At 36.4% G+C, this 24,016-nt stretch overlaps 1 protein-coding gene across 1 annotated transcript; it reads right to left on the bottom strand.

The window, feature by feature from the left end:
* On the bottom strand, positions 1-23,629 carry sin3b (SIN3 transcription regulator family member B). The gene is made up of 19 exons (XM_088621871.1): positions 23,251-23,629; positions 21,058-21,164; positions 19,572-19,725; positions 16,227-16,535; positions 15,359-15,511; positions 13,861-13,977; positions 12,763-12,852; positions 12,088-12,206; positions 11,426-11,636; positions 10,545-10,661; positions 9,598-9,836; positions 9,070-9,253; positions 7,915-8,512; positions 7,142-7,311; positions 5,840-6,013; positions 3,436-3,528; positions 2,251-2,345; positions 1,425-1,623; positions 1-866 (listed from the first exon to the last, which is right to left on the bottom strand). The coding sequence occupies exons 1-19, from the start codon at positions 23,356-23,358 to the stop codon at positions 636-638; spliced, it is 3,468 nt and encodes a 1,155-aa protein (XP_088477997.1). The 5' UTR covers positions 23,359-23,629; the 3' UTR covers positions 1-635.
* Between the last annotated feature and the right edge of the window lie 387 nt (positions 23,630-24,016).

The following is a 24,016-nucleotide window of genomic DNA, read 5'->3' as shown; positions in this document are numbered from 1 at the left end:
TTTTAAGAAGTTTACAACTAAGTTGTTTATTTGAGATAATTTCTACAGAATAAAGAAATGTATGCATGATTATTTTCAAACACTGATTATGTTGTTAATATTTAAAATGTCAATTTCCTTCAATAAGGAGATTTAGATTAGACCATCTTTGAGATATAGCATGATTGGGACGCAACACAATGAGGTGCAAAAATGAATCCGCATTTAAGTTGTCATTTACAATACACAAAGCCAGTCTGTTGTAATATTACTTTTTGTAACAATAAAAAGTCTAAAATGAACAGGGAAGATAGCAGTAAACAGTGAGCTGCAAGCAAAGCAGCATGATAAGATTCATGTCATGTTCTTTTGTATATATATTTATAGAATTATGCTTGAATTCTTTATACTGTACAAAACAGACTTGGGTTGTACCCTTAATCTTACCATCTTTCCAGTATAAACATGTACAAATATAAACAAAATAGTCTTTTAAAGGCTAAAAACTACATTGGACTTAAAAAGAGTGGGGGAGACATTCTTTAAACTGACATGTTTTGCTCTGTTGGACCTCAAGAGATCAACAGTATTAAAACAATAGGCTCTTGTTTGGAGGAAGTTTTGGAGAACGCCCTTTGTGCCAATTCTGTCGGGAGTTAAGGGGATGCAGGTGCTTTATTGTAGTGCACCTGGTATCTGTGTACAGGGAGGCCGTTGACATATGTTGTCTCACATGTGGTCTTACAAGGGACCATCTCCTCATGCTCCTCCCCCATCAGCCAGCCTTGCACTGTGTTCTCCATGGCAGGTGCCATGTTCTGGGACAGCCACCCCTGGTGCCACTTCTCAAAGCGCTGGTGCTGGTTCCTTGCCACTGTGTACTGAGTCTGAGATAGAAACAGAGCAAGGATGGGGAACAAACAATCAACCATCTTAAACCTTTAGAGACCTAGCTGGTTAATCTCAATGTATAGCTTCCATTAAAAGGAAATAAATTAAAGGAGATCAAAAGCATACAAGCAGAAGCTGATTAATAAAAAGGGCTAATGAAAAAACACCCAATCTTGCTAGTATATGATACACAAACTGTAATCCAAGCATTGTTTTTTACAGAAAACATTTCACTGACATTGACAAAACCATTTTTATTGCAGTTAGAGCCATCAAGAAAAGTCACTGAATCTGAAAACAAATACTAATTTAAGTCTGGTTTGAATACTTTGAATGTACTCTTAAGAAATGTTGAAACAAGATTTCTGAACTCCTGGCTCCACTATAATACTCTGAATTTCAGCTCACAACCCACAAACACATACTTGTTTTTGATAGTCAAGACTAGTCAGCCTATTAATACTACACCACTATAAAACAAAAAAAGAGAAGTATAGCACGCCTTAGAATATCCGTATGGTCATACTATTTTCAAGGTATGTAAAAAAACGTACTTTTCTGGCCTTTACCAGGGCACCTCTCCGGTACATGTAGTCCTCAGAATTCATAACGAAGACCATTTTGTGAGTGTTGAGTTTAAAGCGGCAGTCCACATTGCTGGCACTCTCTACCCCCACCTCTCGATGCCATGCCCTTCTGTTCTTCATTGCCGTGATCTGTTTCATCTGCCACTTGCGGAACTTACGGAGGTTCCTTGGAAATTTAGGGAGAAGAAACAAAATTGTGAAGTAGCGTTAGAAAAAGTGACTCTCTCATTGAAAAAGGTAATTACAATAATCCGCACAGCAATGGATTAGCGAGGCAATCAATGGATGTTGGCCTCCTGATGCGTCTCCCAACAATGACCTGCTTGACTATGACATGAGGAGTGGAGTAATGCAATACACGTGGATAGGTTAAAAAAGCAATTTAATTTAGTGGAAAATGAGGAAAACAATGGATTCTTGATCTATCTATAATGAACCAAGAAATTCTGACTTGCCTGCAAGTTGAGCGATTTGTCAGCATATAACAGAAATTCACCACAACCAGCAATCTAAATCCTTAATGCTCTACATATATATAAATAATAAAAATATTTAAATTTACCATAAAACAATCTATTAAAACACCGAAGATACTCTTCTGTTAAGAAATGATCATTCAAGTACAATTTAATCTAACTTGAAAAATCTACAATATCAAAACTATTTGTTATTTATTAATAAATTATTAAAGTACTGTTTAACCAGAAGATACTTCTGCAGAAAACAAGTAAAACATCATCAGTTTCGCGATGTCGGAATTCTCATGCTCTGCTTTAACACATAGGTGTCTCACCGAGGTAAGAAGACGGGTTTGAAGTAGAAGCCCTCTGTCTGGCTGCAATGTGCTGCCTCTGCTCCAACAAATTGCTCCATATAGCTGGACAAACACTGAAAATCCCAGATCAAATTATGCTCCTGCTAAAGTATATGCTTTTTAAAAACATGTATGAATATTTATCAGAGAAATTAATATTCTGTATAATACACATTTAGAACTAAATGTTATATTCCATAGGCCTGACTCTTAGAAGAGCTTTCCAAATGTACAAATGTGCTATTGCCAATGAGTTAATAATAATTAATAGTTCCCGAAACTTATATAGCACTTATATAGCAAACTGGACACTCCACTCAAAGTGCTTTACAGGTAATGGGGACACCCCTCCACCACCAGTGTGCAGCCCCACCTGGATGATGCAACACCAGCCAGCATGCGCCAGTCCGCTCCCCACACACCAGCTCTCAGGATTTTTCATGACCACAGAGAATCAGGACCTCGGTTTTATGTCTCATCTGAAGTATGGTGCCCTTTTCCAGTATAGTATCCCCATGACCATACTGGGGCATTAGTACCCACACAGACTGCAGAGTGAGCGCCCCTACTGGCCCCACTAACTTCTCCTTCAGCCACAACCTTAGCTTTCCCAGGTGGTCTCCCATCCTGCTGAGCTTCAGTGGGCTGCCAGTTGTGAGTTGCAGGGTGATATGCCTGTTGGCATCATTACTAATTATTATTATTAAGATGCTAAACCTCCTTGTGTATTATCCTTCAGAAAAGATGTAATTCCAAGGTCAGGGTTGTTGTGTTTAGCAGATTTAGATGCATGCATCATCCCCTAATCTCTGTTAATCGTTAAGGTTAAAAGGGTCTTCCTAACAATATATAAAAAAGATAAAATATTTTATATACAACTTTGTTTTACCTTTTGTACTGTAAGTCATGTGTACTATGTTAACTTTAAGATTAATAAGGCATCTTACATGATATGTGCGATATCAAACCCCCCAAATCCATTTTTAGTGTCCAGTAGACAATTCCACAGATTCGCATATTCCCTCCTGAACCTTCACCTGTTGATTCTCCAGACTGCAGTTAACTAATGCCAAACGTTGGCTTCAGGCTATGCAGCTCCCACACCCTAAGGGAATGAGCCACTCATGAGCTCACTACTTGCAGTAATGTGACTTGACGTTGTACCTGGACATCAAGTGGGTCGTCAGTCTGTGCTTCCTCTGTGTCCAGGAGCTCAATAGTCATGGTGACATGGCCTTTGCTCTGAATAAACATCACCTAAAAAACCAAGACTAAGTCATCTTAATGGCAGAAGTCATATTAGAGCAAGGGAAATAAGTATCACTTGTATATGTACATTTACAAAATGTACAGAAATACAGAAGTTTTATCAGAAAATTATATTACACGCAAGCCCATGTGCATTAAACCAGTTATCTGTATTTGAGGCAAATGCATTTTTTTAGAATACAAAATCCATGTATACTACAAGAGGGCACATTTAACGTACAATAGAGTACAATTGTTGTATTTTAATATTACAATGTAATTACCAGAGCTTCAAGTACGTGGGAAGCAGGTACACATGAAAACTATTTAAAAAATTAAACCTACAGAGAATATTTTTTCTTACTACTAAACCTGGTGAATATGCAGGTGAAATGCACAGCAATCCCCAATCCCATTTTCCTAAGAATGGACTTTCAAAATTGCTCTCTCGCTAAGAACTGAAGATTCACAATTGGTTGCCTCTTTTCCATTTTCAAGAGGGAAACTGAAGATTTGGCATCTAATTAATATCTTAATGCAAACATCATATCGCATCACTTTTGTTAACTGCTTACCACTTAAAGGGGAAGTGCACTCCCCAATTTCTCAGACTGATTATTAAATCTAAGTAACAAAATAAATTGACAGCATCGCAGGACTTGACAAATTCCAAATTAAGCACAAAATCGTGAACCTTATGAAAATATCGTATGGTCTCCATTTTGTCACAAAGAGGATAGTTCGCACGAACTGCAATGTGAAGTGGCCCTTCCTGCTCACTAGTTGCTGTAATGACTAATGTTATGCAGTGTACGAGCGAATAATTACAGGTTGTGCAGCAGACATTTTACCGCAGAAATGTTCCAGCGTGATCTGCAAGCAGAGCTAAGAAGTAACAAGTATTATTAACAAGAGCAAACAAGTATTTGTCACCTAAACCGTGTCAAAGTCGAGACAATATTTCTATTGGACAAAAACAGATGAATGCACAAGCTTGCTGGTTTACAATGTAAACCGGAAGATTTGTTGCCTCATCCTGAATCGCAGAATATGGCACTGCACAAACCTAGATATTTTATAATGTAAACTGGAGGTTTTACACATAAATGAATTTAACTTTCACTGTGGTTTGAAATGCAGTCATCAATGCCTATTCTTTTGAACCCTGAATTATAAAATTAGCATTGGAGTTCTCCTTTAAGCCTGGAGCCTATCCCAGGCACAAGGCAGGGACCAGCCTAGGCAGGATTCCAGTCTATCATAGGACACGCACAAACGCATATACTCACACTAGGGCCAATTTCACAGAAGACAATTAACCTACCAGCTACTAGTATTTAGACTGTGGGAGGAAACTGGAGCACCCAGAGGAAACCCATGTGAATATAGGGTGAACATTCAAAGTCCAGACAGCACAGCAGGAATTGAACCCAGGCACCAGCACTGCCACTGTGCCACAGTACCACCCTACTGGAAATATCTTCTTAAAACAAGCATTACTGTTAGTGCTCTTAGGACATCTGCAAGCGGATAAACAGAAAACAGATACCATCACTTGACCAATTGTCTAAGTACATATTGGTTTTAATGATCAGCAATGAAATTACTGGATACTGTACACAAATCCCAATTCAAAAATATCCTGGAACAGGTGAGTGTATCTGTTTCTGTAGAGCAATCATTACAAAAAGGTTTCGTCTGTAAACATGCAAAGAACATATTCAAGAATATGGGGCACTATGTAGTGGACTTTAAACACGAAGATCAAAGTTTGACCTATTTCTTATAACAATTAACTTTTTATACCGCTCTGATGATGCTTGATTAGCACACTCGGTGATGTTGTCACAGTGACAAAATACAGTGTTCCAAGATTTATTGTATATATTTCATAGATGCTTAGCTGCACATACAGAATGTATTCTGGTGACAAACCGAACATCTCAATTGCAGAATGCATCAATAGACACTATCACACAGTACAATTTCATTTCACTATTTCACTTACTTAAAAGTTAAGAATTGTAAAGAACAAATAGCATTTAAATTAGTTATTAGATCAGTGGAAATATTATGTATCATACACACAAATAAGCCTGAAATAAAGTTTCAGGAGACATCTTTACATCTAAGCAATGGATTGCATTGGACAATGATGTGGTTAAGTGAAATTTTACATTAAAGTAAATGTAAAACAGGAAATGACTGACAAGTCTAAAAACGAAGACAACTGAGGATGATCGACTTCTTTGATGATGTAACCACAGACTAAACCTTTTGAAAGTATCAAATGATGAATCCTAAAGTAAGCCAAGCTTACCTTGAAGCAGTTTTCATCAGCCATGACTCGCTCTGCCTTCCACTGGTAGTTTGCTTCCCAGGCAGCACGCACACACTGCGAGGACAGGTTTCCGCCTGCTGCCCCACGTTTGCGCTCGTTCAGGTAGAGCTCAGCTACCTGCAGGCACACGTCGTCGCTCACCAGGTGGTGGAGCTGCAGCAATGTAATGTGAAGAACCAAAATTGTTTTATTTCACTCACGTTCCCGATAAAAATTAAACAGTAAATGTTTTCATCATAAATGATGTGAAATTTGTCATTTTCTACAGCTGAATAAATCTAAATTAGTCCAGAGAAAAAAAAGTTTAATTTTCCTGGAAAACCACACTGTAGAACCTTACTGGCATAAAATGAACATATACTAAAGAACCCTTTAAAGCCATATGATTTTAACACTTAATACAGAGAAAATGACTAATTTAGTTTTTTGTTAGGGAAAAACTTTCACTATTAGTCACCATACATCACTGATGATTCTGAAGCAAGTTTTCGAAACAGGTAGAACATTTAAAATCAGCAATATGATTTGTGTTAATAATAAAATTGTCCTTAGGATTAATTATCCTTGTGAATACAGATTCAAACTTTATTATCTGCAAGTGAAATGTACAGTTGTCCAACACAACAATAAAGCAAAAAACTACATTTCACAGCACCGTTCTGTAAAATTATTCAGAATTAGCCCATGGTGATTTTCCAAGAAGCAGAACAAGGCCGTGTCATAAACATGCGGTGTTTGCTCTTACAATTCTTAGAATGAAAGTATTCTTTTGTGACCTATGACATTCTCTCCAGAAACAATAAAAAGGGAAATTATTTGTCTCCCTGTATGCTTGGAGAATCAGCCTGTTTGAATACTGAATTGAGCAAAACTAGACCAAGAGTTGGCTTATTGATTGCAAGTGTGATGTGGTAAAATGTGGTAAAAGTTTATTCTTGCAAAAACAGGTAAGAGGTAATAGTGTACTGTAAAATTTCTAGGTTTAATGTTCAACACTTTTTGGTGGCATAGCTAACAAGTATTACATATTTATTAAGGCACCCATTTGTTTCACATTATAAAACCTAAAATAAAGCTTTGCAGAATTGCTCATTCATTCACACATATATGCACTGTCTTTCACAGGAGACAAAGTTTCAGAGAGCCGTCCTTAACATCTAACATCTAATAACAGATTCTAACTTAACCCTCTCTGTTAAAAGGGAAAGAAAGTTTTAAACTGATTTATGAGACAAACTTTTATAAAGTCATTTTTAAATTAACTTAAAAAGGCTGTTTTACCTGTCGTATTATATTCTGTATCAACTTGTCAATGGTGAACCCTATATAGGCGTGAATAGTAAACATCTCCCGAAGGGTGTCCTCATACTGAGTGGAATCCAGGTTTCCATCCAACAGGCTTCTCACCATATCCAAGAATGCAGGGTAATATTCTTCCAGTTCTACTTCACCTGTGAGGATCCCACCCAAAAGTGAAACAATTAGCATAGTAAAACACTACAGGAATGAGTCTTGGCTCATTCTCAAAGCTTTAACACTACTTATGCAAACTGCACTGAATTTGTATACACAGTCTTCCATTCATCTTCACATAGGCAGCCATCACTAATCACATGAAATCCTTTCTCTGTGCCTATGGTGCTGACAGAAAGATCGTCCATGTTCTTCATTTGTAGACGAGAAGAAAACATTTTGCTATCACACAATTCAAATTCTGCAAGTAGAGTTAATTCTACAGCTAAACTGGTTATCCTACCCCATGGTTATCTTTCAAGACATTCTTCTTCAAGTCTATAATAAAGTTGTATGTATCACACAGATTGCTATTAACCAAATCCATTAATTAGATTAATTCTTGTTAACTAGTGTTATTACACAGGGTTTCACCAGAATAATAAACGTTTTCATTCTATGATTCTATGGATTTATAACAGCAAAACCAATAACTACATTGTTTAAAAAGATCTGCCGGTTACAAAAATGTAACACATCCACTCAATGTTCAATAAAAAGTTTCACTGTAATGTATTAAAAAAAAGAACAGCAAATCTTACTTGGTTGTTTGAGGCGCAGTTCCATGGCAAGGTCATTCATCTTCTCTTTCCTTCCATCACAAAGCAGCTTCTCCCTCTCCTGCTCAGCTCGGTGCTCCAAGAGCTGTTTCTCAGCCTGTCGGTAAACTCTCAGGAGTCGGGAACAGAGGATCTGGTGGAGACGGAGGAAGAAGTACCAGTTGTTGTTCACAAAGATCAAATTGTAAACATCATCCAGATCCTTCTGGTGCTCCGCTTCAGAGTCTCGTAAGTCCAGCTTCTCCCCGACGATGCTGCTGTGTGGCGAGGTGCACCGCCGCCTTCTGGTCTCGCCGTTGACCTGTGACCCCAGACCCGCTTCCTCGGGCTCTGGCTCCTCGTCTGTCCATTCCTCCGTCTCACTCAGTTCACCACGCTTGGAGAAAAAGAGGTCAGGCACGAAGTGATGGATAATCCTTTTGATGTGGTCTTTGTCCTCCTTCTGGATCGTGGGCTGCCTCTTCACATGGTAGATGATGAGCGAGGCTGCATCTTCCAGGATCTGTTTGTCTTCGTAGACAAATATCATGTGGGGTTCACTACTCCGTAGAGAGCCATCTTCAGTGCTCTGCTCCTGACGCTAAGAAAACATACATGATGAACAGTGGTTCTTAAACTTAGCCAATTGTTAGGATTTGCTAGGGTTTTTTGCACCCCATCTTAGATTTTAAAATAATACTACCAAAGGTGTCCAATATAGAAGAAATTCAGCCAACAGAATAAAAAGTTTTTTTCAACTTGCTTATTGAATTATTGCTCCCAAATAGGAGTCTCAACCGCTTGTTATGGCTGACTTGATTAATGTCTGGCCATGGGTCAGAGTTATATTTTCTAAACATTTCTAGAACTTAATGTTCTCTTCTGACCATACGTCTGAAATAATAATTCCTTAAGACTGCATGTGGTTGGAGAGGGAAAAGGAGCTATACGGAAACAACAAAACCTCACAAAGATTAAGAATGGCATAAATTACTAACAATTCTCATAGGATAGGTTCAAAAATCTATTTTACAACTGGAAGCTTAACTCTTTTAGAGACAAATGGAGTTACACTTATTGGGGAAAAAAAACATTTACCATTTACCACTGTTCCAAGGTATTAAGTGACTGGTTTATAAAATCAAACAGAAAACATACCTCATCATACACACTTTCAATCTCATTCAATAAACTTTTGGATCGCAGTGCTTTGATGTCATTTTGTTTAAAGTTGACTCCTTGGTGATCCAGAGACTTCAAATAAGCTTTCTCATACTGCTCCCTCCAGATCTTGTTAAACCCCTGCTGGGCTTCTCGCCATTCCTCCTCTTTTGCTTTCAGTCTTGAGAAGAAAATATCAACATGATGTTAAGAACAAATATAAAATATTTAAAAGGAAGAACAATAAATAAGCCAAAGACTCAAATAGCATCTACAACATAGGTAAAGCCCTCTTTTCTAAACTGGTATGTTTTACATAAACAATATCCAATAAAAGGAATGTAACAGACTGTCAAAGAGCACAATGAAAAATAAAACATTCTCTATTAAAGTATACATGCATGAACCAAATGCTTTAAAGATCACAACTACAAAAATTCAAACCATATCACCAAAATGATTAAATGCTGGTAGCTTCAAACAAAAACTATGCTTTGTAGAAAAAAAGAGGCTAATAGGCCTTACCTCTTTAATACGACTGGCACTGCTGTAGCTGGATTTTTCTTCAGCCCTTCAATTATCTCGGGGGCTTTGTCTCCATAAATCCTGTAGATTGCTCTGCGCTGAATGACTTCTGATGTACCTCCTAAACAGTCGTCCAGGCGAAACTTCTCTTGGTCCTCTGGGGACAATCTAGACAGCTTTTTCTGAACGCTTTCCAAAACCCGGATAGTTGCCAGATTGGTCTCTAGTACAACATCAAGCTAAATAATGGTTCAAAAGAAAACAATTGTTACACAGTTGTTTGTAAAATTTTGCTACATTGTTACATTGTGCTGAATAAACCACATTTGAAATAATTGCTTGAGTCAGCCCTGTTTTAGGTTTTGAAAAATTTTAACCAATTCATAACTCATATGTCATGCAATAAGGCTGTTCTCGGAAGCTTCTCAACTAGTAATTACTAAACTATTTTATTTAACCCATTACTGTGTCTCATCAGCAAATTAAGTAATGATGAATATTGTCTTTATTCATAAACTAAATAAGAATGATCCAGTTTGATACTTTCTGACCATACATCATTAGAACACACAAAATTAGTACTTTAATGCATTAATTTAGACCATAGCAAAGACTATAAAGTAATTTTCAATATAACAAAGAAAAACAGGATTGTTGCAATAATCTGAACAAACTAGACCCTTTAACCCAGAACACAATTTAAGATCACCAGGACACTGTCTTCAAAACAAGCATTTATGTGATCCTCACTCAACTGGAAATTAACCATCACCTACTGGGTAGGTAAGTTTAGAAAACTGATATTTCTTTGTGAAGAAGCCAAGAAGAGTTTTTACTGCTGTTACATTTGTTCATTTTTTAATTTTAAAAAGCTACTCTTACTAATGGTTCACAAAAACGCAAATAACGTAATTTGCCCCTTAATGGAACAGTCCTCTGTCTCTTACTTCAAACCTCTCATCTTCACATCGATGAAGTTGTTCCTCGTAGGGGGTCTTCTTTGAGCTGACAAAGGTGGAGTCCTCTGACCACGAAGGGAATGAAACCCAGGTGTCATTTAATACCTGGACAAAATTCAATTCTTTAGCTGAGCAAATAATACATAACTAATTTTAAATGTTTTTTTTTTGTAAAGTACTTTAAGATGAAAGAGCTTCTAATCACCAGCAATACAATTTAATAAAATACTATTTTATCCCATAAACACACAGGTTGATAGGGATGTTTTAACAATTTTGGTATGACATCACATTAGGCAAATTACAACAGAATGAGCAACAGATACCTTTTTGGGATACAAATGCAAGATACAAGTTTATTTCTTTGCATCCCCTTATTGAATACTTTGCCAGAAAAGTAGATTGTAGATTTGTAGATTTCTATGTAGCATATTTAACAATCACTTTAAAAAAATGCTGATGCATGTTGATTAAACATGCTGCTAAAAGTAGATTTGCTGTTAAAGAAAGAAACCTCATGAAGGTCATTAGACATATCAACCATTAAGCAGTGTACTGGAATACATTTTTATATGGGGCAGAAGCCAATTAATTTGTCTCATCTGTGTCATGAAAACATTTATTACAGCAACACCAAAGGTGAGCTCTGTATTCTTAAATGTACAGACATGTCTGATGTTTTATTTTTCACACTAGCACACTAGGCTGCAATTTGTTTTCATGCTTTAAGAAGGACAAATTTTTCATACGTTTAGAAATTGTTACAGAGACTTGCCATCTGCTGAAGCCTCAGACTGCATCAAACTTCTTGCCAAACCATGGTTAGAAATAGTAAAACTTTCAGCCTTATCACCACAAAAAGGACATACCTCCTTGCAAATTGCTGTTCTCCCACTGCATTTTGGCTGCTGGTAGGTTTTTGGCAAAGCTCTATAACTGGATCCTAGCCGTTTACAAGAAGCATAGTCAATCTCTCTTCCTCCTCCCTCAACAAATCTGTCAGAGAGCACTGAAGATGTATGTGAAAGTTCCTTATCTCCCAGAAAGGACTTAAATTGAGCATAAAGCTCAGGGAATTTCCTAGAATATAAGAAGTAAAGAAAAGAGAGAATAAGGTAAAGAGCTTTGATCACAGATTACTTTTCTTGTTTAAAGGTGTTTTTGGCTTCAATATTATAGCAGGAATTGTGATTAGAAACAACATTTAAAAAATTATATTACAAAGGAACCTAAAGTATTTCAAATTCTAGCGACCGACAACAGTCTAAAAGACACCTAAGATCAAACGTAGGCCACTGGAGTTGTACATATGCAGATGTGTACAACACAGATATGAGAGTTCAATCAATGCATAAAAAGTTACATGAATGTGGTTTTGAAGATTTTTTTAGATGCCCCTGAAAGAGTTAAGTATTGTTTTTTCTGGTATTACCAGAGTTCTAATGAACTATTTTAAGAAACATGGTGGGAATTATTTTTTCTGCAAAAATCTGCCTGCAAATGTATATTCCTGTTATTGTGACTGACTCACCCCAGGAACGGTGTTACAAGCTGCAGCAGCTCAGATCCAGACACAACTTCCTGATTGAAAAGGGCAATACATCGCAAAAAGTTCTCATACACTTCTTGGCTTTTAAATAAGCGTCTCACCTGGTTTAAAGAAAAAAAAAGTCAGTATTTATTCTCTTTTCTTCATAACTGGAATTTCCCTTTCAGTTTACTAAAAGTGAATTACATGAGAAAAACAACAATCACATCAAGCTACACCTTCAGTCATCCTCCCTACTCAAAACCTACAGTCTAAGAGCTACAAACACCAACAAACAGTAATATGGTTGCACTAATAGTCCTTCATTCAATTCTCAAATTCAAATTCAGTCCTTTATTGCTGTAACAACTAGTTGGATGGTATTTGGTTTGGTGAGCTCATAAAATTAAAATATATAATAGTAAATAATAACATAAAGCCAATATTAGACAGTATCCTCCCAACACATCTTCATGCGCTAGTTCCATTGTATGTTTTTGAACCTTTTTTTCCCATAAATCAAAAATAAAAACATTCTGTTTGCTCATGTTTTATGTTGCCAGTCAGTAGGACTTTCTCAAGCAGAATAAGGGAGTCACTCAAGGCCATGTTCCACCACAGTCTGTTCAAAACTACTCCCATTTCCAGAACAGTTATTTAGAATCTGAGACTTGGTACCTTATCAAAGAAAGCAAATTCACGAAGGACACCATGCTTCCCAACAGCAGCAAAAGACTGATCTTTTGTACATGAAAACTTCATTTTTTTCTGAAAAGAAAAATAATAAAGTTCTATTTACTTTTAATTAATGAAAGAATGTGTAACGAAGAAACTAATTGGGAAACTTAAAAGTTATCAATGTAAATAAAATGAAGATAGATCTGTCATGATTATATTTCAGCTTTTCTTTTTATTTAATGTACGAGACAAATGCTAGATAACTAAAATGTTGCACTTAAACTTTTTTTTATGCAAAATTACAGCCACTTCTATTGGCAATTTTGTCACCAGTAAGCATGTTGCAATGAAACCTATAAAAATAAAAACTGCATATAGGTACAGATGCAGCCATTCAAAGTTTGTGGTACAAACCCGTACTGCACGCAAATACGCATAAACCACCGCGCCGTACCGTGGTATGCGATTGGCTGGCCAAAATGACGGACAGGGGCACGCGTGGTTGGTAGAGAAAAGATTTAATCATTTAATCTGTTTACTGTGCACATTTTAATCTGCATAGTATTGAATATTTATATGGAATTTTACAACTAAAGGACATTTTTAGTAGCTGAGCATAAAAAGAAGAGGAGCATTACGCATCTGAAGGTCATAAACGATATTAATTTAGGAACATAAACATATTATGCAAGGTGATTCCGGATACTATTAATGATCTAATTTGCATACGGTATACTGCGACACGCCCACCGCATTGTACCGCAGCGTACCCCTCTTGTTTTGAATAGCTGCATCTGTATGTGGATAATACTGGCAAGCTCTTTCACGCTTTACATTTTAAAATAAGATGAAAAGGAAACATAGAGGGAAAAAAAGGTCAACAAGGCTTTCATCAAGTAAGATTTCAGCAAAGTGCACAACATACTTGAAACTCTACTAACATTCAAATTCTTTACAAAAGCTATAGTGTGTATTATATGCACATTCTATCGTGTTCTCATGATTTATTATACTGTATTTAATCTATACCGAAAAGCTTCTCACAATGTAAAGATGATTTTAACAGGATTTGATACTAAATTCATTCACATTAATTACCTTCAGCAGAGGCGTCATGTGGGGCAGCAGCATAGGCCTTGATCGTTTTTTACTTTGTTTTGAAAAATCTTCCATTTTTTTTAGGTGATCTTTTCCTGTCAATGAACTCCCAGTAAACTGAAACAAAAATAAGACCAGCAATATAGCTGTGCTCAAACACAGTGCTCTCATTCTTTTGTTACAATTAAAAAAAGAGAAGGCGTCAAGGGAAAGTAAAAAAGTGACAAGCTTTTGACTGATTCTGTGCTATGTGGATGTTCGGAAAGGAGAAGGGTTCCATAGCTCGGCATCGCATTGTATTGAATTGACACTGGGTCGATGTACGGTAGATATCCTGTGTAATATATCTTCAAATTCAAAGTCTGTGGAGTTGAATATTTCCTCAGTGTAGGCATGCTTTTCTACCAGCACAGAAACTTTGTTAAAGAAATCTGAACAGAAAGAATTGGCCGGTCTCCTGGGCTCCTGTCTTGTCTCCTTGCTCTATTTCTGACTCTTCCCCCTCTTTTCTAGGTTCCTGCCTTCTCTTTAAAAAAAGTCAGGTTGCCTGGTTCTCATCTGGGCTCAATAATTATTAATGCACTTCAGGTGCAATTAAAATGACCAGATTACCTTCCTTAATTTAAATAGAATATATTATTGACACATGGAATAATATTAGAGGAGACTATTTAAACCCAATTAAACACTAGTTTAAACACAATATATTTTGTTTTCTTTTAAGTGAATAATACAGCAGTATACCAATACAGATGCCCCCCAAGACTGTTCTTTCACAAGTGCTCTACATACTCTTTACCAATGACTGTTGAGCATCAGCGAGGTCACATCCTTATATTAAATATGCTGATGACACTGCACTTCAGGTAAGTTTAAAAAATACAGCAGTGGTTATTTTTATAAGAAAATGAATGACTACACATTGATTACTCTGTTTTACAACGGTGTGATCCTATCCAGACTATTCTCTTTTGCTTTATTAGTGTATGTGGTAATTTGCAAATTAGAGAGTGTTGGTAAGATATAGCAGAAGGGGGAGCAACCATCTTTTGCAACACAAGATAAACACCAACAGACTTAGAAGCTCTTTAATTCCTGCAGCCATAATACTGTACAATAACACTGCCAGATGTGCATTTCGGTTACATCTACAATTCCACAACAGTTCAAATGTACCGACTCATTGTAATGCTGAACTGTATCTTGTAGGATTTCAGACTGTATTTTTTCTGTACTTATATGAATATCTTTTCTTTTTATTGGTGAAGGTTTTGAAGCAATATTGCCAAATGAATTTCCCAAATCTTGCATAATAAAGGTCTTCTGATCTAATCTCCAAATAAATGATTTTCATTACATCAGAGGATAGGATTTAATAGCACTACAGTACAAGATGGAACAGGAAGTTGTCTCACAGGATTGGACTTGAACATATTTACTCTTTAGTCCCTTTCCAATGGTTGGCAGAAACTGGTTAAAATAAGAAAGACGTATTTACCAGCGATCGTTTTGCATCGGGAAGGAATTGTCCGAATTCAGAAAGCAAGTCCTCTTGCCCTTTAAAGAGGCTAGCAACTTTAGAAAAAACTTCATCTTCAGTCATCCCACTTCCAGGTCTTCCCCTAGACTCTTTGACATCCAACTGCTCCTTCTGAATAAAAAAAACCATCACAAAAAAATTTAATGATAATCACATTAAATGTTCCAACCTTCAAAAGACCTGGAGAAGAGAATATATTTTAATGACAACCACTACAGACAGGCAACTTTTGGGAAAGTTGGAGCAAGGCCAAAATTAGAAAAACAAAAGTGCATACTTTCAGTTGTTTCTCAGTACTTTGAAATCGGTTCAAAGCATGTACTTTCAGTCACAATTGTCAAACTGTAGTTTGATACTGGAGTTCAGAAGTGAAAAAGGGTCAAAAACAGTGCAATCCCGGCAAACAATGGGCACAAGGCAGAGATCATCTGAAATTCAGCACTGCCAAGAATGCATTCTATTTTTTTGTGCCCATATAGTGTAAATGTTAGATAAAGGATTGAATGCACCTTAAAGACTTCATGTTTTAAGATTGAAAATTCCTATAAGTCAAGACTTCCCAATCAGAGCTGGGCCAAATGCCATTCATTTGACTCAATTAAATTTACTAGTTTCACATCTTCTCACCTATTTCAGTACTGGGGAAGGTCAAAGGCAGGTTGAGCTTGAATATGTTAAATGCACATTACTGTGGGAGTGACTGGTGGGAGATCACAATTATAAAGAGTGTGAGCAAATGCATTTTAAAGCAATCATGTTTTAGACAGTACTAGACAGCTAAAAGATTATTATTAACTCACAGAAAGCACCATTGACAAAAGCTTACCTGATACGTGTGCAATATTTCTAAAAATGATCTGTAAATCTCAGGATGGTCCAGAAATCTGTTCTTGATCTTGTTGACATAACTGATGGCACTGTCAAACTCAACAGGGCTGGGGTCTGAGGCTGGACATGTGGACTGAGCCTGGTTGTCTTTGCACACCAAAGGCAAACTCATCTTCACTGGATGGTCAATAGAGCTGTCCAGAGAATTATTACTTTCAGTTTGACTGCTACCAGTGCTGACCAGAGAGGAGGTGACCACAGCAACAGATGCAACTGTGACTGGGCTCTTTGCATGGCCTGGAGAGACCTATTAGAAGTAAAAAAATTATTGCCAAATGCAACCACATATAAAAGAAAAACACGTAATTAAATTATGAATTAAAAGTTAACAAAGAAATTGATCCAAAATTAACAATTATAAAAAGGTGCTATGACTTTTTAAATGTTGGTTCAGACTTTGCTTCCCATTTTCTAATGGCTTTCAGAAGCTTCTGTACTTAGTCTGTGAACACAGTGTTCCATTATGTGCTTCTTGTGTGTGGATTTCAATTAAATTGGTGATTAAGCTCCTACATACAAGACACAGTAACATCTCTTTAATACTGACAGATTTAGTCAGAGGAGAGAGGGTAAGTATGCTGGACATTGTCCAAGATCAGATGTGGTATATTTAGCAAATCAGTTCAGAAAAACAAATACATAAAGTACAAAATCATATCAGCTTGGTAGGAAATCCTCAGTAAAATGTCCATGTTTACATTGTAATTTTTTCAGTCATGTTCCTGTCCATGGTACTACAAAATAACTTCAGGACATACTCTTACTACATTGCTTTCCAGTATGATTGGAAAAACCATAGAACAGCAGAGATATTTTAAACTTCTCTTAGATATTCTAGAAAATTTGAAGTCTACAGAATGATGTCCTTTTATCCTATTTTGGTTGTGAAGTTTATTTAAGAAATTACATACAATGTATATTGTTAAATTTTTTAGAAAATAAAAATACCAATACCCCACACTAATCGCATAACCAAGTCATTTGTACATTTTTTCTTGGGCCACCAACACTTCCCAATAGCTAAATTAAAAACATTCGTAGTCAAACATGATACACAGTAAAAAATTATTTAACCTAAAATTGAGGCTTTAGCTTTAGGATGTTAGCAGTGTCAACCAAGGAAATATAACCCCACTCTGAATACATGTTGTGGAGGTATGATGTACTGCATGAATCAACTAGTTATCAGAATCAAAATATTTGAGAACTATCAAAAAGTAGTTGCATTCTAAACAAACAAAAGCGGTTTCTATATCTAAAAATATCACTTTCCAAGGCTTTGGTCTATAACGTAAAGAAAGCACTGCATGTTAGTTATCAGAAGCAAGCTGACCTTACATCATGACCAAACAGACTTCCTGTATTAGGAGGCACATTTGTACCTATTTGTTTGGAACAACCTTTGCAAAAAGCTTAATCACAATTTAGCATTAAAAGCAGCCTGAACACTGAACATTGATATTTTAACTTCTAAAAGCATCAATACCCAAAGACAAATTTACTGAATTGAATACTGCAATACTGCAAGCCTAATCCCACACTGCCAGCAATAGCTCAGGCTGAATGCCATGAAGGCAAGACGATTCTTCCTTCATAGAGATGAAGATGCTGCCTTCAATCCAGGGTTATAGGAATTAATAAATGTCCCACCTGTTCTACAGTTAATTGAGATAAGTGCAACAGTTTTAAGAGTTCTGATGATCTAATCCTGTTCCACAGAGGCTTCAGACATACTATGGAGATGTTAATGCAAGCATAGCAATATTATGTTCTATATTTGACTCAATAGAAGCTAGAGGCTCAATTTCTTTTAATCTAAGTGCTTGGCTTGTTCATAATAGTGTCTTATACAAATATACTAAAATTCTAGCTATGGTCATAGGTTTTACCTTATTATGGTGAAAGTTATTTTTCTAACAACTGAAATACAGTTTCTGTTCTAAATTAGAAGGAAAAAATATGGAACAAGCCCTGTCATTAAGCATTAATTGACTTCACATAATAGTGATAATTTCAGGAGTGTTATTTGTTTGTAAAATCTTCATCTATGTTTTGTAACAGCACAAGTAATTATTTTCTAATTTGTTAGAAAGTCCAATAAAGATGGAAAAACATAACTCTGCAAACATATATACAGTATATCAGGTGGCTTAGAATTTTTTGGTGGATAATTTTCAGTCCTGCTAGAAAAATCAGAAAAACTGTGATTTCTAACTTGGAGCAAATGCTTCTGTAGAGAATCAACACATTTCCAAAATTATGCAGAAAAAAGGAATAAAGAAAAAGGTAATATAAAAGTGGAGAGTTCAGTTCCCTGAATTTGCATATCACAGCAGTTTAACACAGTAGTCTAACTATGCACATCTGAACTTTGCTTTTCCATGAATTAGGACCGTAAAAAAATACTGGGCTCTCAAGAGGCCAGAGTAAGAAGGAATCTATTCTAACATGGATTGATAAACTTGACAATGTCCTTTTCAACCCTGTGATGATGTAGATTTGAAATAAGAAGATGGTAATCTTATCATTCATCTGCTTAAAACAAGACAGCATGCTTAAAGGAAAAAAGCAGTTATAACCTCAATAAAAAAGTTGGTTCAATACAGGGAATTTAAAAATATTTAAACGAGGAAAGGTGCATATCAGAGAGCCAAAGCAGGCTGCCTAATGTCTCACTGAACACTGTCAAGGTGTCAGACACCTCTTAAGTCTCTGGAGTATCCATAGACATTTTGTGGAGAACAGAACTCCGTTTAGCTTTCTTAGCTTCTTTTTATTTCTCATCACTGGGACTGGGGCTCACCAGTACCAAGGCAGGAACATGACGTTTCTTCTCGGAATGTGATGTAGTAGGAGAGGAACTAAGATGGAATCGATAGAATCATTGCTTCAATTTTGAAGAATGTGCATCAGACTCTTACCGTCTTCCTCCTTTTTCTTTCTTTTCTCCCTTAAAACTAAGGTGTCACCCACATCAGGACCTTGTATGCAGTTTTAAATGTAACTGTATGGAAAACCTTATTCATAAGGTTTACTTAGCTCAATCAAACAACAGCCACCAGTGTTACGAGATTACTACACACATTAACTGAGCTCAAAACTCACCTTAACAAAGGAATAATGCTTGATTTAGAAAATGTCTGTTTCAATCTTGTCTCAATCTGTCTCAGTAATCACGCTGCCATACGTTCAACCTTACTAAAAGATACCTGGTCTTCTTAAACATAAAATATCACACACTGGACCAATTCACTAGCTAAAGCATTCTGAGATTTATACAGACCTGGCCTGACAAAGACGACTGGAGAGCAACTACGCCATTCTTAGGTATTTCTATTCGATAGCCTGGTGGTAGAAAGGCATTGAATCCCAGTACAAGGTCAGGATGTCCATGGAAAAGCTGGGAAACACGGTTGATTACACCCGGTGTGTCAATGCTGAAAAAAAGAGAGAATTAATAATTATGACACAAGCAAAACATTTAAGCTTATTTCTCATCTTTAAAAAACAATTCTGTAAAGAGGAATGGGCAAAATATCCCCAAACCAATGTGAAGGACTGACAGCAGCTGTAGGAAATGTTTGGTTGTGAGGTCATTGCTGCTAAATGAGGTTCCACCAGTTACTAAAAGTTCACATTTTTAGTAATTAAAAGTTGTATGGAGAATGAACAAAATAACTTTGCGTAGTTAGGAAAGAAAATATTGAAATAATGTGGTAATGGAGCTTTATATGATGGTATCCCATCACAGACATCCACATAATACAAAGAAAATACTGTAATTGCTTGCTGTAAAAATAAACTACAAATAGAAGGGAACATTTTCGACAATAGCAGAAATGTGTCTTCATTGCAAATTAATTTGCGATTCAGAAACAGCAAGGGTCATTCATAAAAGAGCTTGGAAAATGGAAACACACTATATAGCCAAACAAAAGCCTTGGAGTACTGTAAGGAAACCATTCCTTTAACCAAACATTTGCTTTGATTAGTACATGGCTTCATTACACAATCATGTTTATTTTAATTATATAAATAAATCATATCCTTATTTTTTATAAATGCCTTGTGATGATGACGTGTTTATAGTAAAAGGAAGATAATACTACATGTTTAGCATACTTTATGGGAGCACATCAAGTCTGCACATTTACCATCTTCCATGTTCCAGTAGGGCGCAATGGGCATAAAATAATTAAAAAGGGGTTCAGGGACACAAGAGACACTTCTTTATACAAAGAGTTGTAGGTATCTTGAACAAGGTGGGATTGAGGAGGATGATAAAAATGCCACCATAGCAGTTCACTGCTTGTAGGACATGATTGCTTTTGTAGATAATCAGAGCAAGGTGCCTAAGCCACTTTGTCTACTGCTCATTCAAGAACTTCACGTCAAACGTTATGTGAATGCTTTAATATAACTCTTTTAACCAGTCTATGAATCAAATAGGTGACCCATCATGCCACAGATTGCCAGACGATTTTTCTTATAATAGCTTTGAATATTTTTATTTTCCACACAATAAGGGAAAATGTACAAAGTACACAAGCTCAGGTGAACTAACTGGCACTTGCTTTTCCTGAGCATGATGGGTTTTTTTTGCCAAATTTAACAGCGGAAATATTCAATTAACTAAGCAGCCAAGTCTACAGTGCCTCCTACCTGGGGCCTGACCAATAAAGAGAAATAAACACCTCTATTGCTCAAATTGATCTAAAGATCATATACTGCTATAGCAATGATGGAATCAAAAAACATTACTTGCTTACCTTTGTGATTTGAATTCTTTCATTATATCCAGAAATTTGTTGTATATCCCAGGATCATTACCAAACCGAATTTTAACTTGGTCCAGATATGATAAGGCATCTTCAACCTAAAATTAGAAAGCAAAATCTCATTTCAACTTTCATTTTTTTCCCCCAAAAGACCCATTAGGTTAAATTACTTAAGCTTTTTGACACCACTTCCAGTTAATGCTGATGACAGTAGTTTTCAAAACAAATATTTAGATTTGTTTTTAAATGAACAATTTAGAAAAACTGTTTTAAAATATGTCATGAGATACAGAAATGTGGAAACTAACACAATAATTATTATACACAAGGTAATAACAATTTAACCATTACCCTTTTAACAATAAGCATAGAAAATGCTGACAGAAGCAGCAAAAAACTAAATATTGTAAACATCCTGCATTCAGGCAATACAGAAATGTTTAAGTTCACATTTAATCATTTGTCAAAATAGTTTATTTTACACTAATCTAATTTTACAAAAAGATAAAAAGATTATTTTAATTATAAGTTTACAACATGATTTAACCTTATGTCAAATCCTTCAGAAATGTTTTTAAGAACAAAATAAAGTGCTCATCTTCCTACCAGCTCCTACTAAAATCTGAATAGAAACATATCCCCCTGCACACAGTACACCAATGTCATCAGTCCTTGCAATAAAACATAATAATGGAGCGAATCACTTCATTACTCAATTAAAAAATGTTGGAAGTGCAGGAAAATGTTTGTGAAAATAACAGATTTGGTGGCCCTGTCCCATTGTTGCAGAAGCTGTAGGCTCACTGGCTGCACAGTTGCTCTTCTCATCATGACTAGCAATTCTGCTTATTGATCCTTCAAGCCTGGCACAGCACTGGGTCAAAAAACACTCTCTTTTTTTACCAGTCTCCAATACTATGCGATAGGATAGCCACTAGACCATTAGAATTGAGAATGACCTATATTGATGGAATTCACGTGAAACTGCTCGAGTTGATGGCATTTAACACCTCACCTTTTTATCTGATCAAAGATATACCTTTTATGGGCAAACTGGAAAATAACATAAGGCGAATAATATGCAATTGTAAAATACAAAGTGAAAAGTTTTTTTTTTCCATCTGGGCTAAAACCCTAGCCCACGTTGGCCCTTTTTTGTAAGTGCCGAGATCCTAGAATCCAGTCCAGTCAGTTCTCTGAACGTCTGACGATAAATGCAAGAGCAAATGAAAACCATCGGGATCTGATTTGAAATAACAGACTTGCTTCAACACAGGTCATTCTCAATTCTAAATTGTTTTTTTAATGCCTAGATATCCCTGAACATCCTTCCTTTAAAATACACGTCAATGCGGTAATTGTCTCTAGAGCGTATTAGTAACCTTGTTCTTTTTATTTAAGAATTAAAAAAGAGAGAGCATGCTATACTGGCTATTACTGTGGGATTATATTTTCTCCATTACAACAAAGATCAGAAAAGAAAATCGCAGTATAAACCTGAAAAAGACTCTTAGCAGAAGTGAGTGTTATTACCCTAATGGTTTGTATCCCAGAGTTATCGAGACAATACAGTAGAACAAAATGTGACAAAAACACAGTTACAGAAAAGCTTGGCAAAATTTTCAACCCGAGCATTTCCTTTACATAATTTTCCTTCCAAAGTTTTAAACTTCAGTGCAATTGATTAAAAAAAAAACAATTACAACCTATGTACATAAAGTGATGCACAGTGGCGAAGAAACGTGACCGTTTTGAAGTGTGCTCACAAACCCTCTCCAGGTCGACAGCAAAGCCTAGTGAGCAATCTGCATCAGTTACTATAACCAAATCTGCACTGTGTATAAGATCTCCATTGCATTTCATTTAAACAGAAGCACCTTTTGTCTCGTCTGCTCGTAGGAATGAATATATGGGGGAAAAGACACACAGCTCTGTAGGATTCATTTAACAAAGAAAGTACCGTAAAAAGAATTGTAGAAGAAACGAAAATACAGTAAAAAAACGGTTCCGTTTGATTTTTGACTAGTTTTTAATAATCCACTACACATCTCACTATTGCTAGTTATATTAGTTATCTTCTGGGAAAGATCTCGCTCAGCTGCGTTTGCTCACCCGAATCGTGCATCTCGCAGGCTGACCACATCGCTGAACAAACAGCAAGAAGACATTTTCTGTTTTTCTTACCTTCAGTTTCTGAAAGTGTTGTTGCTGGACTTGTTTCTGCACTACATAGGCCTTGTCCTGGATGTGTTTGATTTGCGGCATGTTGTTATGAGCTCGAATTTTCGCCATTGTCCCCTAATTCCTCAGAAAATATCTTGGCCTGCGAGTGAGGAGAAGGAGGGGGGCGGAGGGTCCCAGCTATTTAAAACGCCATTGTTAGTACACACTGACAGATATACAACTCACGTTTAAAATCGACTGATACATCGAAGAGTAAGACAACGAATACTCAGATAATCGCCCCAAAGCTAAAAGGGGATAATAAAAAAATAATTCTGTCTCTTTAAATTCGGCGGCGGGGTGCAGACTTGGCGTCCGGAAACAGAAAAAAAAGACCCAGCGCGCCTGCGCAGAGCAAAAGCATTCCCGCGCTCGGCGCTTTCTGCGCATGTGTGAAGTTTTGCCACTTTCCTCTGGAACTTGTCAGCTGAGACGTTGGCGTCATATGTACTGTAAAAAAATATTACGATCCCCCGCTCCCTGGACGGTATAAGCAAAGAGGAGTAATTGCTTGAATAGTATGTGGCATAAATTCCATATATTTTGTAACCCAATTTTATCCACTTTTAGTTACGTACAGCACACACCTTCACTTATAAACAGCCTTTAAAACATATTGGGACAGCAAAGTCAAAACTCATTTTTGCTTTAAGTTTAAGCAATTTGCTCTTGAGTTGATGAGATTAACATGAATTATAAAGCCAACAATCTAAGTTTATTGTTCTGG

Source organism: Lepisosteus platostomus, chromosome 27, assembly GCF_059453375.1.
Source record: "Lepisosteus platostomus isolate fLepPlt1 chromosome 27, fLepPlt1.hap1, whole genome shotgun sequence".
Classification (NCBI taxonomy): Eukaryota; Metazoa; Chordata; class Actinopteri; order Semionotiformes; family Lepisosteidae; genus Lepisosteus; species Lepisosteus platostomus.
This window is presented reverse-complemented; position numbering and strand designations above follow the sequence as displayed.